Source organism: Castanea sativa, chromosome 5 (assembly GCF_040712315.1).
Source record: "Castanea sativa cultivar Marrone di Chiusa Pesio chromosome 5, ASM4071231v1".
Classification (NCBI taxonomy): domain Eukaryota; kingdom Viridiplantae; phylum Streptophyta; class Magnoliopsida; order Fagales; family Fagaceae; genus Castanea; species Castanea sativa.
In genome coordinates this window covers 46,472,639-46,495,869 of record NC_134017.1, presented here as the reverse complement: position 1 = coordinate 46,495,869, position 23,231 = coordinate 46,472,639, and the positions used below count along the sequence as shown (strand labels likewise).

General features: G+C 33.9%; 1 protein-coding gene across 1 annotated transcript; it reads left to right on the top strand.

Moving 5' to 3' along the window:
• Nucleotides 1-14,911: 14,911 nt before the first annotated feature.
• Nucleotides 14,912-16,219, top strand: LOC142633568 (uncharacterized). Its single transcript, XM_075807813.1, has one exon. It carries the CDS (start codon nt 15,215-15,217, stop codon nt 15,722-15,724), a length of 510 nt encoding a protein of 169 aa, XP_075663928.1. The 5' UTR covers nt 14,912-15,214; the 3' UTR covers nt 15,725-16,219.
• The last annotated feature ends 7,012 nt before the right edge of the window (nt 16,220-23,231 follow it).

Here is a 23,231-nt window from a genome sequence, read left to right as displayed (position 1 = left end):
AGTTGCTATTGGGTTGCATGTGTTAACGTGTAATAGGCTATGGGCTTTAAGCCCACCTTGTTTACTTATATAACACACATACTTGTACTACATAATTTGCCTCCTATATAAAGGCACTCATGTATATTTTATTATTTGAGAAATACAATACATTCATTCAGTATTTCTAACATGGTATTAGAGCCACTGCTCTAACATTTTCTAACATTGTGTCTTGCAATCTTGTCTTTGTTGTTATTCTCCGCTGCCTCAACTTCTCCGGTCAGTAAGCTTTCTGCATCCTCTCTTGATTACTCTGATGCCGTTAGAGGTCCTCAAGGTTGAATCTCCACTGCTAGAAGCACTCTCTTCGCTGCCAAAGACCACTGCCTTCTTGGGTCTATCCATTGTGATCTCCGATTATGACACCAGAAATATCATTCTGTAGATCTTAAACCAATCTACTCAACGTTGCCGGAATCATTCCCATCTAACCGTTCATGCACCGCCACGCGCCGGTCAAAGTTTCAGCAAAGATCTTCCACGAGCCTCACATGCCTTAAGTGTTGTTCCAATCTTGATGCCACCGCCACCATTGAAATTGTCTTTCTCTGATCTACCTTATCGAAAAATAATCTACGTCAATGGAAGATCGACGCACCCTCATGCACCGCTTGAAGTTTCTGCATCTTCATCTACACGCACCTCTAGTGCCGCCTATTGACATCATATGTGATGTCACCCTACCACGCCAGCCCTAGCTGACTTCGTCTGCCACGTCATCCCTATTTGCTAATGTCATCTACCACATCACTTACTGACGTCATCTCCAATTACTCAGCACCCTACATCAATTGCGAGTTAACTTTGATCGAGTGTTGATCGTTGACTTTAACCCAAAGTTGAGTTTTTGCAGTTCAGGTGCTCCATACCCAGTTTTTGACGTAGATTTCATTTGTGCATATTTTGCTTCTAAATGAAGAATAAGGGTAGGTCTTCTTTTTATTGCAACAATCGTCGCCGATAATTGAACAAACGTTTTTGCAATTTTTGCAAACGTCTTGGCCATAATATTGAGACTTGCTATCAATGCAACAAATCAGCTATTTCCGCTGTTGCTAAAACTGAAAGTATCCAACCAATGGTTCCTAGCTCTGCAAAGTCCAAGTCTTCTAGATCCACTGTCACCATATCCATAATTGACCTACAAAACATCATCGCTAATATCGTTCATATGGTTGGTAATGCATCTTATTCCTCTTCTTTCTTAGTTTCATCTGGTATGTCTCCTTCCTCTTGGCTTATAGATTCTGCTTGTTGTAACCACACGACACCTCACTCTTCCTTATTTTCTCAACTTTAACCTGCACCACACCCTCTTAATATTTGCACAGCTAATGGTTCAACAATGTTTGGTCATAATATAGGCTCTATCTCGACCTCCAACCTCTCGGTTCTTGGGGTCTTTAATGTTCCTAACCTTTATTACAATTTATTTTCTGTGGGACAATTAGCTGAGTTGGGTTATCGCATTACCTTTGATTATTCTATGTGTATTGTGCAGGATCCGAGGATGGAATAGGAGCTTGGGACCTGTTTTAGATTTGGGCGTATGTTTCCCGTGGATAACCTTCATTTTCCACCTGTTGCTCTAGTTTCTATTGCTGTTGCAACTGTTGCAATTTCTTCCATTCTTTCCCTTGCACTTTGGCATGCCTGACTTGATCACGCATCTTCCTCTCAGGTACAACACTTGGCTTCTAGAAGTTTGTTAGGTTCAATGTCCACAGAAAATTTTGATTGTCTTTTGTGTCAGTTAGGAAAACAACCAGTTTTGCCTTTCATTACTAGTGAATAAATGTCCACTGATATCTTTGACCTAATTCATTCTGATATTTGGGGGCCTTCCTCTTAGGAATGACAACGGGTCGGGTTCGGGCCAGATTTTTGCATACCCGGACCCGATCCGCAGGCCAAGACCCACGACCCCAACCCGGCTCGTTTACTAAATGGGTTTTTTTTTTTCAACCCCTTACCTGCCCTGTCGGGCCCCGCGGGCACAACGGGCCCCGTCAGCAACACACAGCAGCACAAATCACAGGAACCCAAACAACAAAATCTAAGGAAATCTCAAACCAAAATCCACCATACCCATTGATTCACAGAATCCAAATGCATTTGAAATCAAAATCCAAACCAAAGCACATGCAAGCAACAACATCAAATCTTAAAAACCAAATCTAAATCCCCAAACCCAAGAGAAGAAAAACTGAAGAAGAAAGTGAATAAACCATGGTTTGTTCATGGTGGCAACAGTGTTGAGATGATCAAGGTTCAGCCATGGGCTTTATGAGCAAAACCACGATGGCAGCGACGTTGAGATGATCAAGGTTTGGCCATGGAAGCTTTGAGGGAGGTTCGGCCGTGGAAGGTTTGAGGGAGAGAGAGGGTCTAAGAATTAGTTTGACAGGTGAGGAGTTGGAGATGAGGGGCGGCTGCTGAGGAAAGTTTGAGAATAGGGTTAGGAATTTAGGTTAGAATAAGTTTATGTATATATATGAGGTTTTTTTGGTAAATTATATTTAAACGGGTCGGGTATCATAAAAACCGGACCCGCTTCAGTTTTTTTTTAAAAACCCATATCCGACCCTATAATTTATCGGGCCGGGTAAAATTCGACCCATTAGGGTCGAACCGGGTCGAGTATCCGCGAGTTGGATATAAATTTCCATCCCTACTTCCTCTGTCTCTAGTATTTGTGGATCTCAATATTTTATTGTCTTTGTTGATGATAATTCCCGCTATAGCTGGATTTTTCATATGAAACATCGTTCTAAATAATTACAAGTATATTCTAATTTTGCAGAAATTGTTGAAACTCAATTTTCTAAACGAATCAAAAATTTGTTTTATCTGATAATGCTCTTGAATACACTCAATATGTTTTCCAAGCTATTTTGCATTCCTATGGCATTATTCATTAACTAACTTGTCCAGGTACCTCTCAGCAAAATGGTAGAACCAAATGAAAATTTCATCATATTCTTGACACTATTCGTGCTCTCTTTCTCTTTGCCAAAGTTCCTGCACACTTTTGGGGCGAAACTGCTCTTCATGTTGTTTATGCTATTAATCGCATTCCAAGTCCTGTCATCCAAAATCAAACTCCATATGAGCGCCTTTTTGGGTCACCTCCAGACTATCACCACCTTTGCTCCTTCGATTCTACCTGTGTCATTCTTTTTCAGCCGCATGAGCATAACAAACTTAAGACTCGGTCTAGATTTTGTTGTTTTCTTGGCTATGGCGAAACTTAAAAGGGGTATCGGTGTTATGATTCTGTCTCTTATCGTCTTCATATCTCCTGCAATGTTGTCTTTTGGGAACATCGCTCATTTGTCGAGTTCTTTCACTTCCGTGCCTCCCTATCTACCTCCTATATCTTAGATTTTTTTTCCAGATGAGCCACATATTCCTTCTATAGTTGCTCCTGATCCTCTTATAGACTTCTCTGTCCAACCATTAGATATTTTTCATGCCAATCCTAGATCACTCACTAATGAACAAGTGCAAGATGAACGGGTCGAAGACGAGCCACCCAACCCTGAGCTTGGGTCTCCTGCTCTTGCTCCACCTGAAGGTCTTGCACAAGAAATTTTACCTCGTCACTCGACTCGAGTAAGATCCATTCCTGTATATTTACTTGACTATCATTATTACACTGCCTTTGTCATACTGCACAAGCCTCACACCTATCGCGAGGTCTCCACTGACCTTTTTATGGCAGATTACAGTAAAAGAGGAACTTGATGCATTATCTAAAAACTATACTTGGGAATTTGTGACTCTCCCCCTTGGGAAATCTATGGTTGGTTGTAAGTGGATTTATGAAATTAATACTCACTCTGATGGGTCCATTGAGCAATATAAAACTCATCTTGTTGTAAAAGGTTTTACATAGGATTATGAGATTGATTATGAACAAACCTTTGCTCTGGTTGCTCGAATTTCATTTGTTTGTGCCCTCTTAGCTGTGGCCACTGCCAGTAAATGGGACATTTTTCAAATGGATGTCATACTTCCTTAATGAGAATTTAAGTGAAAAAGTTTATATACAACCTCCTCCCGGTTTCTCTATTGAACCGAACAAGGTTTGTCACCTTTGACGTACACTTTATGGTCTTAAACAAGTTTCACAAACTTAATTAGCCAAGTTCAGCTCTACCATCTCTCGCTTAGGTTACATTGCTAATCATTATGATTCTGCCTTATTTCTTCGTCACACTAACAAAAGCACTATTCTGCTTCTCCTATATGTGGATGATATGATCATAATTGATGATGATCTCAATGGAATTCAATAGCTCAAGGATTTTCTCAGTCAGTAGTTTGAGATTAAAGATCTTGGATATCTCAGCTACTTCTTAGGTCTTGAAATCACTCGTTCTACAAATAGACTTTATATTACTCAAGCCAAGTATACTTTTGAACTTTTGTCTTAAGCTGGACTCACTGATAGCAAAACTATTAACACTCCAATTGAACTTAATGCGTATCTGACTCCCTCAGGGGGGAAAACTATTGTCTAATCCCTTTCTTTACATACACTTGGTTGGCAGCTTAGTTTATCTCATTTGTACAGACATTTCCTATGTTGTTTACTAAGTGAGCTAGTATCTGTCTACTCCATGATTGACTCACTATGTTGCTATTCTACGCATTCTTCGATACTTAAAGGGCATTCTCTTCAATGGCATTTTCTACTCTGCTCAATATCCTCTTGTTCTCCGTGCATTCTTTAATACTGATTGGATAGGAGATCCCATTGATCGCAGGTCCACCACTGGCTATTGCTTTTTTCTTAGTCCTTCTCTGATTTCTTAACGAAGCAAGAAACAAACCCTTGTGGCCCACTCCAATACTAAAAGAGAATATCATGCCCTTGCTAATACCACATCTGAGCTCATTTGGCTACAATAGCTTCTTAAGGACTTAGGTCTGTCCACATCCTCTACTACTCCTCTTTATTGTGACAACCATAGTGTTATTCATATTTCTCATAATGATGTTTTCCATGAACGGACTAAACACATTGAGATCGATTGTCATTTTATCCATTATCATATTGTCCATGGTGCTCTTAAGCTGTTTTCGGTCTCCTCTAAATATCAACTTGTAGATATCTTCACCAAGTCACTTCCTAAGAGACGCCTTTGTGCTTTGGTTAACAACCTCAAGTTGGTCTCACACCCACCTTGAGTTTAAGGGGGCTGTTAACGTGTAATATGTTGTGAGCTTTAGGCCCACCTTGTTTACTTGTATAATACACATACTTGTACTACACACTCTACTTTCTATATAAAAGCACTCATGTATATTTTATTATTTAAGAAATACAATATATTCAATCAGTATTTCTAATAGCATGCAAAACATATTCTTAGGGGTCAATGAGGTGGCATATTGTTGGGTGGTTATGTTCCAATAAAAGTTCTCTATCCATTCTCAATAAACTATAATTTTCATTGACAAGATAAATTCAAATTACTAATTCTCGTTAAAAATAATTTTCACTAACAACATAAACTCAAATTCGTAATTTTTCTATTTAATTTCATTTAGTTATTTGTCTTGTTAAGTTGTTGATGAAAGTTATTGTTATTTTTTAAAAAATAATTTTTATTCTTTTTTTTTACTTCCTATTTATTTGTTTTTTTTCCTAGAATTAACGGTTAGTTCCACTCAATCAAATTTTATATTTATTTAAAAATTGGTTTTATTGTAATGAAACCGATTGACTTGTACGTGGATTGGTTCATATTTATTCCCATTTAATTTGTTTTCATTACTAATTTTTAAAATAATAAGTATGAGGCTAAAACTATCATTTCAAAATAATATTCCAATAAAATATATTGAGTTTGGATGAGAATTACAAGAACTGTGAATATTCCGTTAATTTTTTTTTTTTTTTTTTGAATTTAATGGAAATTGTTAACGACAAGCAGGGGAGTTAGCACATTTTCAATAAAATCATGGGGGATATTTTTTTCTCTAAAAGTTTAGGAGAATATTTCTAATGATTAAGGAAATTCATTAGGAAATTATATGTGGTACTTTTATTTATGTAAAGACTTATATTGGAGGTACTTGCTCCAATGAAAATAAATAACAAAAAAAAAGAGAGAAATGCAAGAATTTTAGTCTGATATTAAACTTAGAGAATTTATTTTTGATAAACAAACTTAGTGAATTTCAAATTACAATGAAGACTAACATTAAATAAAAATAATACAACCAAGAAATTTAGAATTAGAAGTCTCAATCATTAGCTATGTATTTATACTATGTGCTTGACGAGATCCACATGAAGTTGTGAATGAGTTCCTCTACCTCTAATGAAATGATGATGTTGAATGAACTCCATAGGTTTAGCCGTTTAGGTGTACTATCATGTGACGCCGGCTCAAGCTAACTTTTATCAGTTATTCATAATCGAAGACATTTGCTCGAAGGTATGAATGCCATTCATCTTCAATGATCCTATTATGCATGCCATAATACTTTCCTAAGGTGGAAAGAATTTGCAGTTCCATGCACAGTTGTAAATAGTGCTTGAAGCACTCCAAATGAACTCATAAAAGCCTTCCTTGTCTCCTCTTATGTGGTAGCAAATTTATAATTTGAGCCCTTATCATGTTGAAATTGTTTTAAAGATTATTACCCATAATGAATATATACTGTGGACATAATAGGGAGTCACTACCTAGTTTTTGCAATGATCTAGAAACCATATATATAGTGTCCTCTCAAGGAAGGACCTTTTTTTATCTTACTACCAGAAATATAAGTTCGGAGTTTAGGTACGGCTTTGGGAATGTGTTAGGCACCCAAAACCGCCTAACCCTAGGGTTGATTTCCTCTCATTGTGTCTTATGTCTTAATCTTATTAAAGCCATACTCAATTTTGCATTCTAACTCATGCACACACTAGCATACATCTACTCATACAACATGAAATCTATCATCCTAAAAAGACCTAATCATTCATCCATCATGACATCTCCTAACATAGATCTACCATGCCATCATATCTTATCCAAGGCATAAGCACACAAACAACAATATCAAAGCAGAACATAGGCAATAAATAGTCATGGCATCATCAAGAGGTCATGGAAAACATTAAGAACACAACATGCTTATTCATCATATCACATTCATCAATCTTAAACAAGATTGCAAACAAAATGCATGTACATATGAATGTATGACTTATCTTACTTACCTTACTTACCTTACTGCATCTCAACACCTATGACATTAATGCATGAACATGTGAATGCATGTTCATGGCATCAAAACAAGAAAATAAAGGTAAACCCTAATTTAAACATGTGGAAAGCAAACAAACAACAAGCATGTGAAACAGAAGCTCAAAACCAGATATATATATATATATATATATATATATATATATATATATATATATATATATATATATATATAAAAGAAATAGAATAAAAAAAACTAGGGTTAGGGTTTTTGAGCAAGATCATGCACACGCATGAACAAGCCTGCGTGCGTGGGCAAGATTATGCACATGTGGGTTTGGCTCAGAAACCCTAGCAAAAAACATAGCAACATAGAAATAAATTAGAACTTCAAAACAATAAATATAACATTCTAACATTCTTTAAAATATAAAAACTACATAAACCTAATCTACATAAACATATTAAAACACAAAACAAGCAAAGAAACAAGATGAACAACAAGATTAAAAAAGAAAAGAGAGAAAAGAGTTTAGAACTCAATACCTCAAAACAAAAGCTCCTACGCTTGATTTTGGTCGTTCTCTTCAGTCAAATCTATCCATAATTAAAAACAATAGTGATTAGTAATCTTAAACTCGAAGATCAAGGCCAGAAAAGGCCCCAATCAAAAGAAAATTGACTTGATGATGTTTGTGTGTTTTGAAAAAGTACCATATATGACTATTTATATTGTGAAAATGAGGGTTTGAAACGGCTCCCAGACAATGTGGGATTCATTTCAAACCTCAACATTAAGCATAAAACTTGCATTTTTTTTTTAATGTTTCTAGAACCCTATGTGCGCGCACAGGTTTAAGCCTGCATGCGCATGCATTATGGCTGCGCATGCAGGATGATTCTTCCGTGTGCATGCCGAGAGCTTCCTTAGCCTTACTTTTTCAAAAATAGATTTGTTTGCTCATTAAAAGTTATATTTTTCATTTCAACATGCCTCAAATCAATTTAACATCTGATTGGGCCCTAAATCAACCTTAAGTCTTAGAATTTTAGCATAATTGAGGAACGAGAGCCCAAGTCGTAAGTGTTACAAAATGTGGTGTTTACACATACTATCTGCAACATATAGTACCTCCATCGAATAGTCATTATTATTTATTGAGTAATTAATTAAAGGAGCACGTCCATGACCAAGCTCAAAAAATACAGATGACTGTTCTAACACATTGATATTATTGAGAAAATTACATATGATATCTAAAGTTCATATGATGCTAAGACTTTCAAAATTATTGTTGCTTCGGGCTATGACCAGTATCCTAAATTTTCCACCCACTCGGAAAATTCATCCATTTCTAATTCATACAATCAATGCTCCACAAAATTCTTAAAAGTCATGATTTTGGCCAACTTTTAACAATCTTGCAATGTCATTGTTATTTAGTGACCTCTACTCAAGTACCCTTCAAAAAAGATTGCAATTGCCATATTATATATATATATATATATATATATATATATATATATATATATATATATATATATATATATATATATATTAAATGCTTTTTAATGCAATGTTTTCTCCATTCCATCCATCAAATCAATTGTCTGTTGTCACTCTATTGGAGAGCACTATGACTGCAACAATCACCTTTTAAGTGAAGATAACCTAAGCCTTCCAACATCTTTTTTTTAGAAAAATAAAAATAAAGTACAGGTCACGAGCTTCAACCCTTAAACGGATACGCTAAAAACATAGATTTATTCGGAATTTCTTTCAGAATATACTAGGCAGATACACCACTGATATCTAAGAGATATTTGGTAATGTTATTCTAATAACGTCATTTATATATTTTTTTTAAATACACATAAATAAAAATATATATAAATATATGTATAATATTGTTTAAATACTAAAAAATATTATTTAAAATCTTTTACCAAACGCCCTTATATTTCAATAAAATAGTCTAAAAAAAAAGCCTTTTGTGGGCTTGTAAATAATTACTTTAGATAAACATGTGGGATTGAATAGTACCATGACGTGATTGATCCTCTTTTGTTATTCAATCTTTCTTCTTATATTGCTAAAGTAATTTCTAACTCATCCTCAAAAGAGCACTCAAATAGAGGCTCATCAAGTGGAAAAAGGGAATCCATAAAGAGAAAATAAAGAATGAATGGAAGAGACAATTAGATAGAAGTAAATGAAAATTATAGAGGAAATGGTCCTATATATATATCACCATTGAGAAAATTTTGAGTTAAAAAAATACTGGGTTCAAATTTTCAAAAATATCACCATTGAGAAAATTTTGAGTTAAAAAAATATGACCATTGGAAAAATTTTGAATTTCAAAAAATACAATTGTGGAAAATTTTTGAATTAAAAAAATAAGACCATTAGAAAGAAAAAATGAATGTAAATAATATGACTTTAGGAAAAAAAATCAAATTAAAAAAATATGACTATTGAAGGAAATAATAAAAAAATTGAAAAAAAAATATAAAACAAAATTGTGGGCTACACAGTTGACAACGACACATAAACCAAAAGTCTCCTAAACCAATTAAGTGAAAATATTCAGATAAATAAATCTATATCAAAATCCACACCTAACGTGTGTGTGATCCGTGACTATTTATTAGGGGAAAAAAGAGAGAAAAAGAATAAAAGATTCTTCAACAAGAGCTATCTTCTGAATTCTATTGGACCTGAAATGTAATTGTACCCGCTTGTTTGGCTAAAACTATTTACAATTCATTTTGCATAAATCTTACTCCGTGCTAATGAGTCTATGACCAAAACAAAAAGAAAAGGAAAATAAAAGAAATCATTGAATGCCACGTTATGCAACAGTACGAAAACAACGAAACCGAAACTCAACTGGGTAAAGTAGAGATTGGCATGAAAGGCGGCTTTCTTCAGGAGCTTCATGTGGGGTATCAATTCTAATATCCCAACACATTTCCGTAATTTTGGAATGCGGTTAAAATTCGGGTGGCCAGATTTGGAGCCTTCTCAATGAGCATAATGTGTTTGGATCTTTATGGGCTCCATTATTATGCTACGGTGACTTCTGAGAAGAAACATAGGGATGAAAATCATTTTATGTAGGGCAATGCTACATGGTACATCAATACATGTACAAAAAATTTAATATTTTTTACTAATTATCAAACTTTACTGGTTTTTATTTGAGCTAATTACTGATATCAATTTTTTTTTACTTATCATTAACAATTGAGCATATTACAATTTACCCACCTATAATTTGGATAAAACTTAAGTTATCCACCTGTAATTTGAAATTTGATATTTTACCCACTTGAGATTAATTCAGTTAGAGTTTTGTAACATGTCTCCGTTAAAAACATAGCTAAATATGTTTCGCTCCACTTTTATGTCTCTCTCCTCCAAAAACACAAAAAACATTATAAAAAAAAAAGATCAAATAAGATAAAAAAAAAATCCAGCAGAACACTTTTATCATAATATTTCAAATCACAAGTAAGTAATTTAAATTTCGATCAAACCTCAGGTAGGTAAAGTGTCAAATTTTAAACTACAAGTAGGCAATTTAAATTTCAGCTAAACCACAGGTGGATAAGTTGTGATATGCTCTTAATAATTTGTTACATCAGCAATTGTGGAAAATTTTGTTGTGTGTGTCCATAGACTTTTATCTTTTGAGAATTTGGGGAGAGATTCAACTCTCTCCCCAAAATTATGCCACTTGCCAAAATTTTTGTAGTAGTAGGCTCATGGTCATTAATGTGAATTTATTGGAGATGATTAAAATTCTTTTATCCAATACTTGAGAAGTTAAGTGTAGAGTAGATGAGTTCTAGTTAATTTATTAATTGGTAAAGTTTTTAGTTGTTGAATGAAAGATCTAAGGTTTAAACTCCAGTTATACCAAAACACTAATTAATATCTTATGGCCCGTTTGAATTGAGGGGAGAGAGAGGGAGTAGAGTAGAGTAGAGCAAAGTAGAATTGATTCAAAACCATCGCATACCCTTGGTGCGATGGTCACTCTACAAATATAAGTGCTTGTGGGGTATGGGGGGCAAAGGCCGGGGTTCAAGTCTCCAGGAGGGAGTTTCACACACCTATACACTTAGATTAGGTTAGAGTAGAATTCTATCTTGTATCAAAAGAATTGATTCAAAATTAGTCTATTTTCAGTCAACTCTACTCTCCTTCATTTTCCCCCTCTCTCCCCTCAATCCAAACAAATCCTTAGTTTGGTGATCAAATGAATTATCATGGAACATACGGTATAAGTCAAAACTTTATCATATTTAAAACAAAAACAAAAAAAAGTTTTAAAGGGTCTTTATTTAGTCTAAAAGGAAGAGAAAATCTAGTTTCTAAATACATATCAAGTAGCTTGATGAAAATCATGGTTAGTCTCCTCTTTTGATTGTTTCAAAAGCCTTATGACTCAATGCCAACAAGCCAACAATAATTGTAACTTAGAATCAGGGTTCGAATCCCTTTTCCTTTTTGTATTATCAATTTTTTATTAAAAAAAATTGATCGAATATAGCTATGGGAACCTACATTCCAAACACCATAATTTGAGGTTGTGATTGACTCATTGGTGGTTATAGTTTTAGATCTATTTACTTGAAAAGTAAGCTAATCTAGCTTTTGAGTTTTAGGATAGAGGGCAATTACGAATTACCATATGAGAACCCTTTTACTTATGGACCCTCCTCTCCATACCTCCTCACATGTTGCCCACTAACATCTACATCTGAACCTATTAATTGGCGGGCCACATTATGGATGTGACATAACTTAAATCGAATAGGCAATCAAACTACATAAACAGTTTTAACAACCTTGTTTTCTTAAATCTTAATTGCAAATCTCTAATAAGTGGCTCAAAGATTAAATGGTCTAAGGTCAATATGAATATTATATAATAGACATCAAATCAAATCATATAAACACTTCTTCGAAGAGATTAGCATGAAGAATTTTCTTGGTGTCATGATCTTACTTTTGAATCTCATGGTTTATTTCCGAAAGAACCTCTTTAACCACTGCAAGTGAAAAGAATAAGAAAACAAACCTTCGTTTCAAACATCCTACTCATTTTTGTTTTTTCTTTGTCAAATCAAGCATTTTGGATTCTAAAGTTTTTGTTTAGTTATAGATTTTAAGTACTACGAAGTAAATGTTTTTTTTTTTTTTTTTTTTTTTAAATTTGTGGGAATTGATTTCTTTCTTGAATTATCCTTAACCACAAAGGTATTTTGGTTAAGATAATAACTTGACGAGAATTAGAGATATATTAGAAAAGTAGATTTTGAAGGGTGATATGGAATATGTAGTTGGATAGAAACTCACCATGAATTTGATTGAATATGTAAGCAATCAATTTTTGCCTCTTACTTTACTGTGTTTTTTGGAGCTATAATTAAGGAGCATGTATGGCAGAAGGAAGTTTGAATTTGATGAAAACTGCTCCAATTTCTTCTCTTTATATCATTATCAATCAAATAAAAAGTTGTTCTACATATCAATCCTTGCCTCTCTTATTATTGGTGAGGTTAGAAAGTGTTACAAACTTACATAATTAGTAATTGACAAAATATAAATTTCAGATAAATTTACTATTGACATCATTTTGTAGTATACCAATCACCATATATCACCTCAATTGTCATAAAAAAATGTAAAATTTATTGTATTCTTAAACTTATTGATTAACTTTTGGTCTTACACATCATATATATGCTATGTAGCTACATGTCAGTGTTACATAGAGTATTATATACTTTCATCGGGAGATTCACTTTAAACGTATTAATGCATTATGTTTACTCATCTTTTTAATATTATTTATTGTTCAATGTTAAATCATACTAATATAACATTTTATTATATTTACCTATAATTTATAATTAATCATAAATTCCATACAAAAAAAAAAAAAATTCATACTAACATTAATTTTTGGAAACTCTCGCTCACTCTTGAGAGAGAATCTCTCGGCACAGTTTACTGCCTTTGTACTAACGTGCACCTGAGATCTATCCAGCTTTGCTGCGAGTTTCGCTCTCAATGCAGCCTCCCTCCGCCTTGTTAGGGAGCTTTTTGCCACCCTTAGTTATCCCCTGTTGGTGGTGGTCAAGCCAAGCCCCTGGGGGATGCCCAAATTTGGCTCAGACTGTGATTTGGATGATTCTAACCCAAGGTTGGAGCTCAAGCACTTGATGGTTCTTCCTTTTGATTACCGAACCTTTGTGTCTTCATGGCAGTGGTGGGATTTCTCTCCTGGAGATGGTGTTTCCCTTGAGTGGTTTTGGTGCTTTAGAGGAGGGTTCTTTGAGAGCATAATTTTTGGTTTTTTATTTTTTCAATTTTATTGATGATTCTTCTCAATTGTTTGAATTGGTTTGGCTTGTAGTTTTTTTTTTTTTAAGATTGCATTTGAAAACTTGGATTTGGAGTTTAAATTAATAGATTTCAAATTTAAGCATCTTAAATATTTAAAATCCTTGATGGATTTGTCAGATTCAAGTTTTTAACCTTTTTAAAACTTTCCAAATAAAATATTTAGATTTTAATCACACAAAGTCAAATTCAAATACTTAAATCATATTATTCAAACACATTAAGAGTTTTTTTTTTTAATCTCCCAAACATTTATTGTTCTTGTAATTTTCTTCATATTACATTTTTTTTTTTGAAAGGAAAGGATTTTCTTCTTATTACTTATATTTATTTTATTTTAGTAATAAAATATGGGTCATGTTAACGAATGCCCTCAGGGCATTGGTTAACAATCCATTTTAGGAAAAATTTTAACACCACTTTTATGAGAAATTAAAAAAATTGTCAAAACATTAATTGTTTTATTTCATTTTCCTATAAAAACTTTCTTTAAATAGATTATTAACTATTGCCCTACGGACATTCATTAACACTTCCCATAAAATATTACTATACTTTTCTTTAAAAAGTCATTATTAAATGTAATAAAATTTGTAATAATCATAGATTGAAAAGATTAATTCGGCACGTGCTTTGAGAGAGAGCGTAACTTTCGAATTTCATAAGTGAATTGGGACAAGCAGCTTCACTTTGAGTCAAACTAATTCACAAACCTAAAAAACCAGAATGAGATAAAGTAAAAGAAGTCTTTCACACCTCACTTTCCAATGAAAGCCACAACCCACATGATCTTGTTTGGGGATATTGAAAGATCACAAAACCCCTTCTCTCAAAAGAAGATTTTCCCCATACCCCATTTCTCTCTCTCTCTCTCCCGTCTCCAAAATTTCGCTTCAAACAAAGCCACCTCTCACTCTCATTGACCCTACACTTGGTAACCTCCCTCACCAACTATTAGCAAATAGCAACCCCTTTGAATGGCATCTTGCCAAATGTTGCTATCTAATTGAAACACGCAGGTCAGTAACCCCTTGCAAAAATGGTGTCATGGTCATGTTTTTGCTTACTTGGCTGTCCCAATCATGTACCAACATGTGTCACCCATGAGTCCCCTCCTCCCCCAACCTTTCAAACCCAACCCAAAATTATTGAGGCTAACGAAGGAGAAGAGAGAATGGGGGCCCTAAAAATGATAAATCCAAAGGGCAAAGTACAGAGAGGTGCAATTATTCATGCCATGAATTTCATCTCAAGCAAGTGAGAGAGAGAGAGAGAGAGAGAAAAAAAAAAAATCCAAACCCCACCCAAAACCAAAGCAGAAAAATAAAGTAGTAGTATAATATAAACATCATTTGCTACCACATTTTTAGGTGACTGATTCCCACTCTCTCATTGTAAAAGAAAAGACCCTCTCCTTTCTCTCTCTCTTTTCATTTCCCTTTTCTTCACTTTCTCTCTATATTTTATCTTTCTTCTCTCTTTTTCTCTATGAGGCACCTATAGAGATTAGAGAGTGGAGGGAGAGCTAGAAGAGAGAACCATGAAAAACACCATAAGATGCTGCATCTCTTGCATTCTACCATGTGGAGCTTTGGACGTAATTCGCATAGTACACTCCAATGGTCGTGTGGAAGAGATCAGTGGCACAATCCGAGCTGGTGAGATCATGAAAGCACACCCTAAACACGTTCTAAAGAAACCCTCTTCTTCTTCTAACGAGGGTTGTGTCCCAAAGATTGTGATAGTCCCTCCTGACGCAGAGCTTCAACGTGGAAAGATATACTTCCTCATGCCCGTACCGGAAAAAACTCGATCAAAATCATCATCAACATCATCAACCAAAAAGAAAAGAAGATCATCAACGACCACAGAGGCCGAGAATAACAATGCCAACAACGCTGTTTCAATGACAAACCTATTGATATCTGATCAGTATTTGAGTGAAATACTCTCAGAGAAGCTCTCCACACAAAGGGATCGTAGAAGAGGCCGTGTTGGTGTGTGGAGGCCTCACTTAGAGAGCATCTGTGAGTCACCAAGTGATGTTTAACGCTGAGCCGGTCGGTTTTTATTCTTCTTGTCATTCATTTTATGGTTCAAAAATTGCTTCTTCTTTTTTATCACTCTTTTTTTATTTTGTACATATAGGCATAGGGTAAAAAAAAAAATAATGCAATAGTTTTGTCATGGTTTGGAAATTGTGATGATAATGATGATGATGATGATGATGATGATGATATGAACAGTTTTGGTAGGATCTGTCATAATTAGGTTACGGTTACGCGAATTTGGATTTGTTTGAGCTTCATATGAGTGTTGATTAAACGAGGGATAAACTCAAGGCTGAAAGTTTTGTGATGTTGAGGAAGAGATCGAGAGAGAGAGAGAGAGAAAGAGAGAGAAGGGGTACAAAGCCTTGTGGGTTTGTCTTGCTTTCTAGTTGAAAGAGTCATCTAGGACAAAAAAAATGTTATTGAGAGGGATCCCACTTCTACTGTTCAGTATTTCATTGTATGAATAAAATTTGGACGTGATTGTGTTATTATTATTGGAGCATATCAACATTGAGATGATATGGCTAATCGAATATTTTGGCTATATATGATTCAATATGTAAAATGATATGGTATATATTGGTAATCTCTTTTTTTTTACTCTCTCTTTCCTATTCGGCTTTCGGCTATGATGCAATGCTGACATCAATCCCATGAATACAAACATATCTTTTTGCAGTTGTTTATACAATTCAACATATATTTGTGCTGTGCAATGAAAAAAAAAAAAAGGCAAGGACAGTCCTTTTCATTTTTGAAGTGAAATAGAGACAATCCATTTACAAAACTTAAGATTTTAATTATTTCAACGTGACATTATATTATTTAAAATTTTAAATAAATTAACACTACCATGAAATGGATAGTTTTAAAATGAAAATATCTTTTGGATGGTTTTTTTTTTTTTTTTTGGTTGTGCGCATGCAACACATTGGTAATTCAATTGTGATAGTTTTATCAATTTTCATCCAATCATTGACCTTAGTAAGAATTAAGCCGATTTTTCATCCGTGAATCCTGGCATTCTCATTAGAAAAATGGCCCAAATCACATTGCCACCAGTCATTTATTATAGTATTTATTCAACTTAGGCAGGCAGTGATACTATGCGAAGCATTTCATAGGTTTAAAAGGCATAGATCAAAAGGCAATGAGCATCAATTGCTCATTGCTGTATATTTATCTCACTATACTGTGTTAGAAACATGATCATCATCAGTGAGACTCAATATACATGATATTATAGTATACTCAAACCCAATCACCAAAAAAAAATATAAAGATGTGATCATCAATCACACTACTGGATTAAATTCCTCGTGCTAGAGTGCATGGATTTTGATAGAGCACAAACCCACTTTATATTTTCCTCCAAATAATAAAATTTGAATAAATAGAACAAAAGTCACTTTCAGGTGGATGGAATGATAGTCCCCACAATGCTTTTTCCACCATAGAATAATGCAATTCTAGCTTGCACTAACAAGTGGGCATGTCTTTAAGCATTTTGTTGCCTTAAGAGATGATTATTAGATGGTGCCAATGGCATCCTGTAAAGGTAATTACAGTAGAGTTTGACCTTACATTGGCTGGATATATATATGGTATTCATCATGGTTGTGCCTTGAGCAAGCCCATGTTCTCACTTCTCATCCTACATTTATATTATATATGCACCAATTTTTTCCAGTCCCACCATCTGGGCCAACATAAAGGTGTACTCAGTTCACATATCATTGAAATATAAAACCTAATCTGATATATCATTTGATTCCTTGGCCATGTCAGAGTAACAGTAGCTCACACCTCAAATGAATTTTTTCCTGCCCAGACTGACTACTGAAACTCTCAACGACTTTTATAATATGGATAAATGTAACAAAATACAATTTTTTTTTTAGGACAAACTAAATAAATTTATATGTACAATTAATTAATTAATTGGTATGGTTCTTGGAAATTGGACCGTTTTTTTCCAGGAGAAAAGTGATCGAAATAAGTTTGCAACTAACTTGTACGGTAAATATTATATCATATCTGAAAAAACGTGTAAATATTAAAGACAAATCTAATCTGCATAAGCTTTTAAAGATTCATGAAGAACAAGCCAGAGATTGAATTTATTTTTTTTTATTAAAAATTAATGCCCTACATACACTACCAACAAGCAAGTCCAAAAGTCCAAAAAATAAGCTTCTTATTTGAAATAAATAAATACATTTGAAGTACACCCATACCACAATTGGCCCAAAAAGGTTTATAGAAAATATCAAAATATATGATGGAGATTTTTTATTCCTTTTGTGGTGCAGGATACCGGAATTTGGAAATGCAAAATGAAATTATTCAAGCGGCGCCTCTAACTTTGGTCTTTGCGTCGATTATATGGTCGCTGTCTCCTCCTTTTAACTTTTTTTTTTTTTGATATAGTTCCTCCTTTTGCTTTGATTTTTATATATAGTAATAGAGATTAGAGAATTTGCATTTGCATTTTCAGTTTCACACTTATTTAACATGGTCCATGTTGTTGTACCATAATTTTTTTTTCCCTCTTTTCTCAACTAAGAACTTAGAATTGACAACGGTGGAAGTGGACTTCTTGGATAAAATGGATTCGTCAATCTTGTCGGCACTCATCTTTACAATGTGCAGATCAAATGATCGGGACCCATCATGAATTGTCTTAAGACATTTTTCTTTTTCAGTAGCATAGGTCGGCCCCTACTATATATCATCGGACTGATATGATCACACCAAATTATCTTGTATTTTCTTTGTTTGATTAGAGTACTTCATAGTCTCATACGGAATTTGCTTGGTAATCTATTGCTCCATGTGGTTTACACAAACTACATATTTAGGTCTATTCTCTTTTTCTTTTATTTTGTTGCAAGTGAAAAATCTTTTCTAAGGGGTTAATTGTAAATTCCAAATTGGACAAAGTTTGGCTCTAAAGTTCAAATCGCCAATTGGAATATGACATTTGCAGAAAAGAAAATGAGATTTTGCATCTTTAACAAAAATAAGTAGCAAAATGCCTATGTTTTGAAACTATTTAGCCATATGCCCCTGTTTTGAAACTCAATTTTCTAAAAATCAAGTATTGAATGAAAAACTCGATTTAATGAAAATCGAGTTACTTGCAAAATGTTACATGAAACTCGAGTTTCATGTAAATTTTTTTAAAAAGTTTTTTGCCTATAACTCTATTTTCTAAAAATTGAGTTTTTCATTGAAACTCAATTTTTAGAAAATCAAGTTTAAAACAATGACAAATAGTTAAACAGTTTCAAAATATAAGCATTTTGCTACTTGTTTTTGCTGAAAATGGCAAAACCCCATTTTGGCCGACATTTACATATATCATATATATTGCATGTGGCTCACTTAACTCAACTAATCGAATGAGTCACATACCTTACACATAAAATGGTCATCTTTTCTATTGATGGTTGAAGTCAAACGGTCCTTTCAAATTCCTCTTTTAATGTTACAATTAGCTGCAAATCAATGGATGGGATCTTGTAGTTTAATTTTGACTTTTTAGTAAGTGGGTGATTTTGGTTATGTGGCTCTTTCTATTTGGGAGTCAACTGGATAAAATGTTATATCTACCACTGGTTCATTTCTAAGGCCTTTGGGGTTTGTTTCAATTCGTCTTGAACAATACATTCTAGATGAGGTGATAGGAGTGGAACAGCTGCTTACAATGTCTCTAAAACCATTTTCAATTTTTTCCATCTAATCTTTGAGTAATTTCTTATTTTCAATAAAATGAAATAAAATTTCCGGAGGGTATACATACTGTAGCTTCCAGACAGGGTAATTGGATCTGCCACCGAATAGATCTGTACTTGAATATTAGATTTTTGTGTATTAGCTTGAAATAATAATGTATGGATTGGCCTATAGGGCTTATGAATTGTGATTATTATTATTATTTTTTATTTTATAGAATTTTGTGATTAGAGCTTGAGGTTCGAATGTTATTTTCATTGATTTGTAATGAATTATATAAATTGTTAGTGGTTGTGCTCTAGATAACATTTCATACCCACTCACTAAAGAATGTAATATGATTGGCTCAGAAGGAAAAATATTGGAAAGCCATTGAAATAGACTGGACCGTCATGTACATAAAGTATTAATTGTCACGTATATATGCAAATGACATCACATACATTTCTGTGGTATAACATGAAATTTTTTTAAATAATAATAGGCCAGCTTTTTTTCTACTAATTTATTATTTGGAACAAAAAATTATATTCTAGCTTAAATGGAAAAAATAAAATAAAAAATGAAGTGCCTACCGCTTATAATGAAGATTTTGAGGAAGAAACATGTTTAGAGAGAGAGTCATCAAAAATTAAGGAGAGTTGTTGATCTCCCTGTGGCAAACTTCCATGATCCTTTGACAAATTTTCTCTCAACTTAAAAAATTAGTATATTATATTAGATGAACCAAACCAAACTTAACTACACAAATTAATTACCAAAATATTCCTGATTCTATTATCAGTTAAATTATTAGGTTTTCAATAACCCTTATCTATCATCTTTTCTTCTTTTTATTAATTTATCTCCTAATATTATAAAAACTCAATATTGTAAATTAATTTGAGTGCTATTTTAAAGAATTAGTATTGCCAATTTTTTTTTTTTGCATTAATAACTGGGATGATATTTGGTGCACACAAAGTCCACTAAAATCTTATATGAATTGAACAACTCTTTTTTTTATGACAAAACTTTATTTGATTTATTTCAATATAATGGTTATGTATTATTTTATTGATACTTCAATGCGGTTAAATAACAATTTGGACCACATCGGCACACAGTTACATATACACACATGGTGTAGATATAACAAAAAAAAAAAAAAAGATAAATCATAAATTTGGTGCGTTCAGATGTGTTAGGATCTTAGTGTGTTGGTTTATTCATTCCATGCCAAAATTTTCTTGTATTTAATCATGCAATTACTTTTTAATTTGTATTTTGCGGGTCATATTGTAATTGGGTTGAGGCTTCACTAGCTGAAATTGGAGTTGTACAAGTCGGCATTTTGGTTGAGCGAAAATGGAGATGTTGTCTAGTGAAATGGCGCGTGAGCGGTTTTTGAAAAGCATTTGAGACAACAATGTCGCAGGACACTCGGTCAAGCGAAATGGTTGAAACTAAAGAGAATTCAGTTACTAACCTCATTGTTCACGTTATACATACCTTTGCCTAGCTTATACATACCTCATTTTCCACGAAATTAAACTCCAGTTCTCATTTGTAGTTTGAGAGAAAACCCAAAAAAAAATGAAGAGCCAAACACTATCATCTCTCTAATCTCTCCCTCTCAAAATAGCCATATTCAGGAGATTAAGATCATCACACCACACCATCACTACCTCAGAGGTGTGAGTATTGATTGGAGTTTTTTGAATTATTGGAGCCACCACACAACAGCCAAGGAGACTTGGAGATTGCAATTGGAGCTCAATTGTGGATCCGGGAGCTAGCTAGGATAGAAAAAGGACTTGTGAGAGTCAGTTGCGAGCAAGAGCTTAGGACTTGAGTACATACTTACTATTAGACTTAAAAGGTTTTGTGTGTAATATGTATTGCAACTATCTCTTCAGATAGTTTTAGTAGATCGTTTTTAATGGTAAAACTGGAGAAGTTTCTATGTTCGATACTTGAGTTTTTCTCTTCGATAACATATCTGTGTGTGTTTTTTTTTTTTTTTTTTGGAGAATCCGGACCTGAAGGCCAGGCCACATCTGTGTGTTATAACTGGGTTCTGTTGTGTATGTGGGTTTGTATATAATATATTGTTACTGTATTTTACAAGCTTTTATCCATGCTTATGTTATTTAGTAATACTTGCTAGATTAGTAGGTTGCCAATTTTCTCAAGATGTTATCTAATCTGCTAATAGAGAGCTTACATAAAATAAAGACAAGATGCAAGTATATTTTCCACTGGATTGGGTGAGTCGAATGAAGATTTGTTAAACCCATCACCTGCTAGCAAACTTGGCCTCTTTAAAACATGGACACTCAATTTCAAGTTTTCAACCATGGATACTGCTTATTTTGCTGAAATTGAAAAATTATTGATGAAAGTATTATAGATAAAGGTAAAAATTAGTTGAAATAGTACAGTAGGCCCATAAATAGTGCCAAAAAGTGTAGAGCGGCCATTGAATAATAACAAAAATAAGCTGAATAGTGAAATAATTTTAATTTTTCATCATCATCCAAACGCACACATACCCTTCGGGTTGGACTTTAAAAAAAAAACTTATTTAATTTTTTTTTAATCATTAGAAAAACCCGACACTATAACTCCATCCTGTTCCCCCACCCCCTAGAATCCAAACTCTAAGAGCATTCTCATCAGCTCTTCTATAAAAAATGTCATTTTAACACACCAAAAACTTACTTTATTATTTTAACACACCATTTTACAATTCACCATTTATCACATCTTCTATTATTTGATTCTAAATATTAAAATAATATATACCACATATTAAATAATATATTTTCTCAAAACCTAGCAAATATACAAATGCACAGCCAGTGGCAGTCGCCACCACCCAAGAACCAACAACCACCGCTACAACTACCGCCATTACAACAACCACCGGCCGCTACAACCACCGCCACAAACTACAATCACAATCACCGGATCCTCCAACAAATTTCCAAATCCAAAAACCTCAACAAAATTAAATAAATAAATAAAAAACTCAAAATCTTCAACAAAACCTCAACCCAACAGATCAATCAATGACCAAACTCAACCAACCATTGGCAGCGAGAGCTGTGGAGGACGACGAGCAAAGATCGGTGACTGCCACTAGACGAGTAGAGTTTCAGATCGGCGAGCTTTGCTTCAGATCCTCAATGACCCCACCGCCGGAGTCCCTTCAGCACATCCACGAATATCAAATCGGAATCGCCTTCTTCTTCGTGACAGGAAAAGAAGGAGAGAGCGAGAGATAGTGACAGGAAAAAAAAATAGAGAAAGAAGTGCAGAGAAAAAAAAAAAAAAAAAACCCCGAAGCCAGTGAAAATGCTGGAGAAGAATGTAGAAGAAAAAGGGAAGAGGGAGTGAGTGAACGCGAGGAATAGGCGGAGGAAGAAAGAAGGAAAAAGTAAGAGAGAGAAGAAAAAAAAGTAATAAAAGAAGAGAGAGAAATGAATAAAAAAATAATTTTTTTAATATATCTTTCTGTACCATTCTATCTTTGGAACGGTACTGTAGCATGTCTCAAAATTTTGAGACATTTGACACACCTCATGATGCTTTATTTTTGTTGTTTGGTGTGCCAAATACCAAGGGGGTGTTTGGTACACCATTTCAAACAACAATTTTTCAATTTTTAAACAACATTACATGTATTTCTACACACTTTTTCATCCACACGTATTTCTACACATATTTTCAAACAAAAAACACATGTTTTTAAGTGCATGTACCAAACACCTTTCAAATATT

Excerpts from the sequence above, each read along its gene's own strand:
- LOC142633568 (XM_075807813.1), top strand. The coding sequence starts at position 15,215 with ATGAAAAACACCATAAGATGCTGCATCTCTTGCATTCTACCATGTGGA.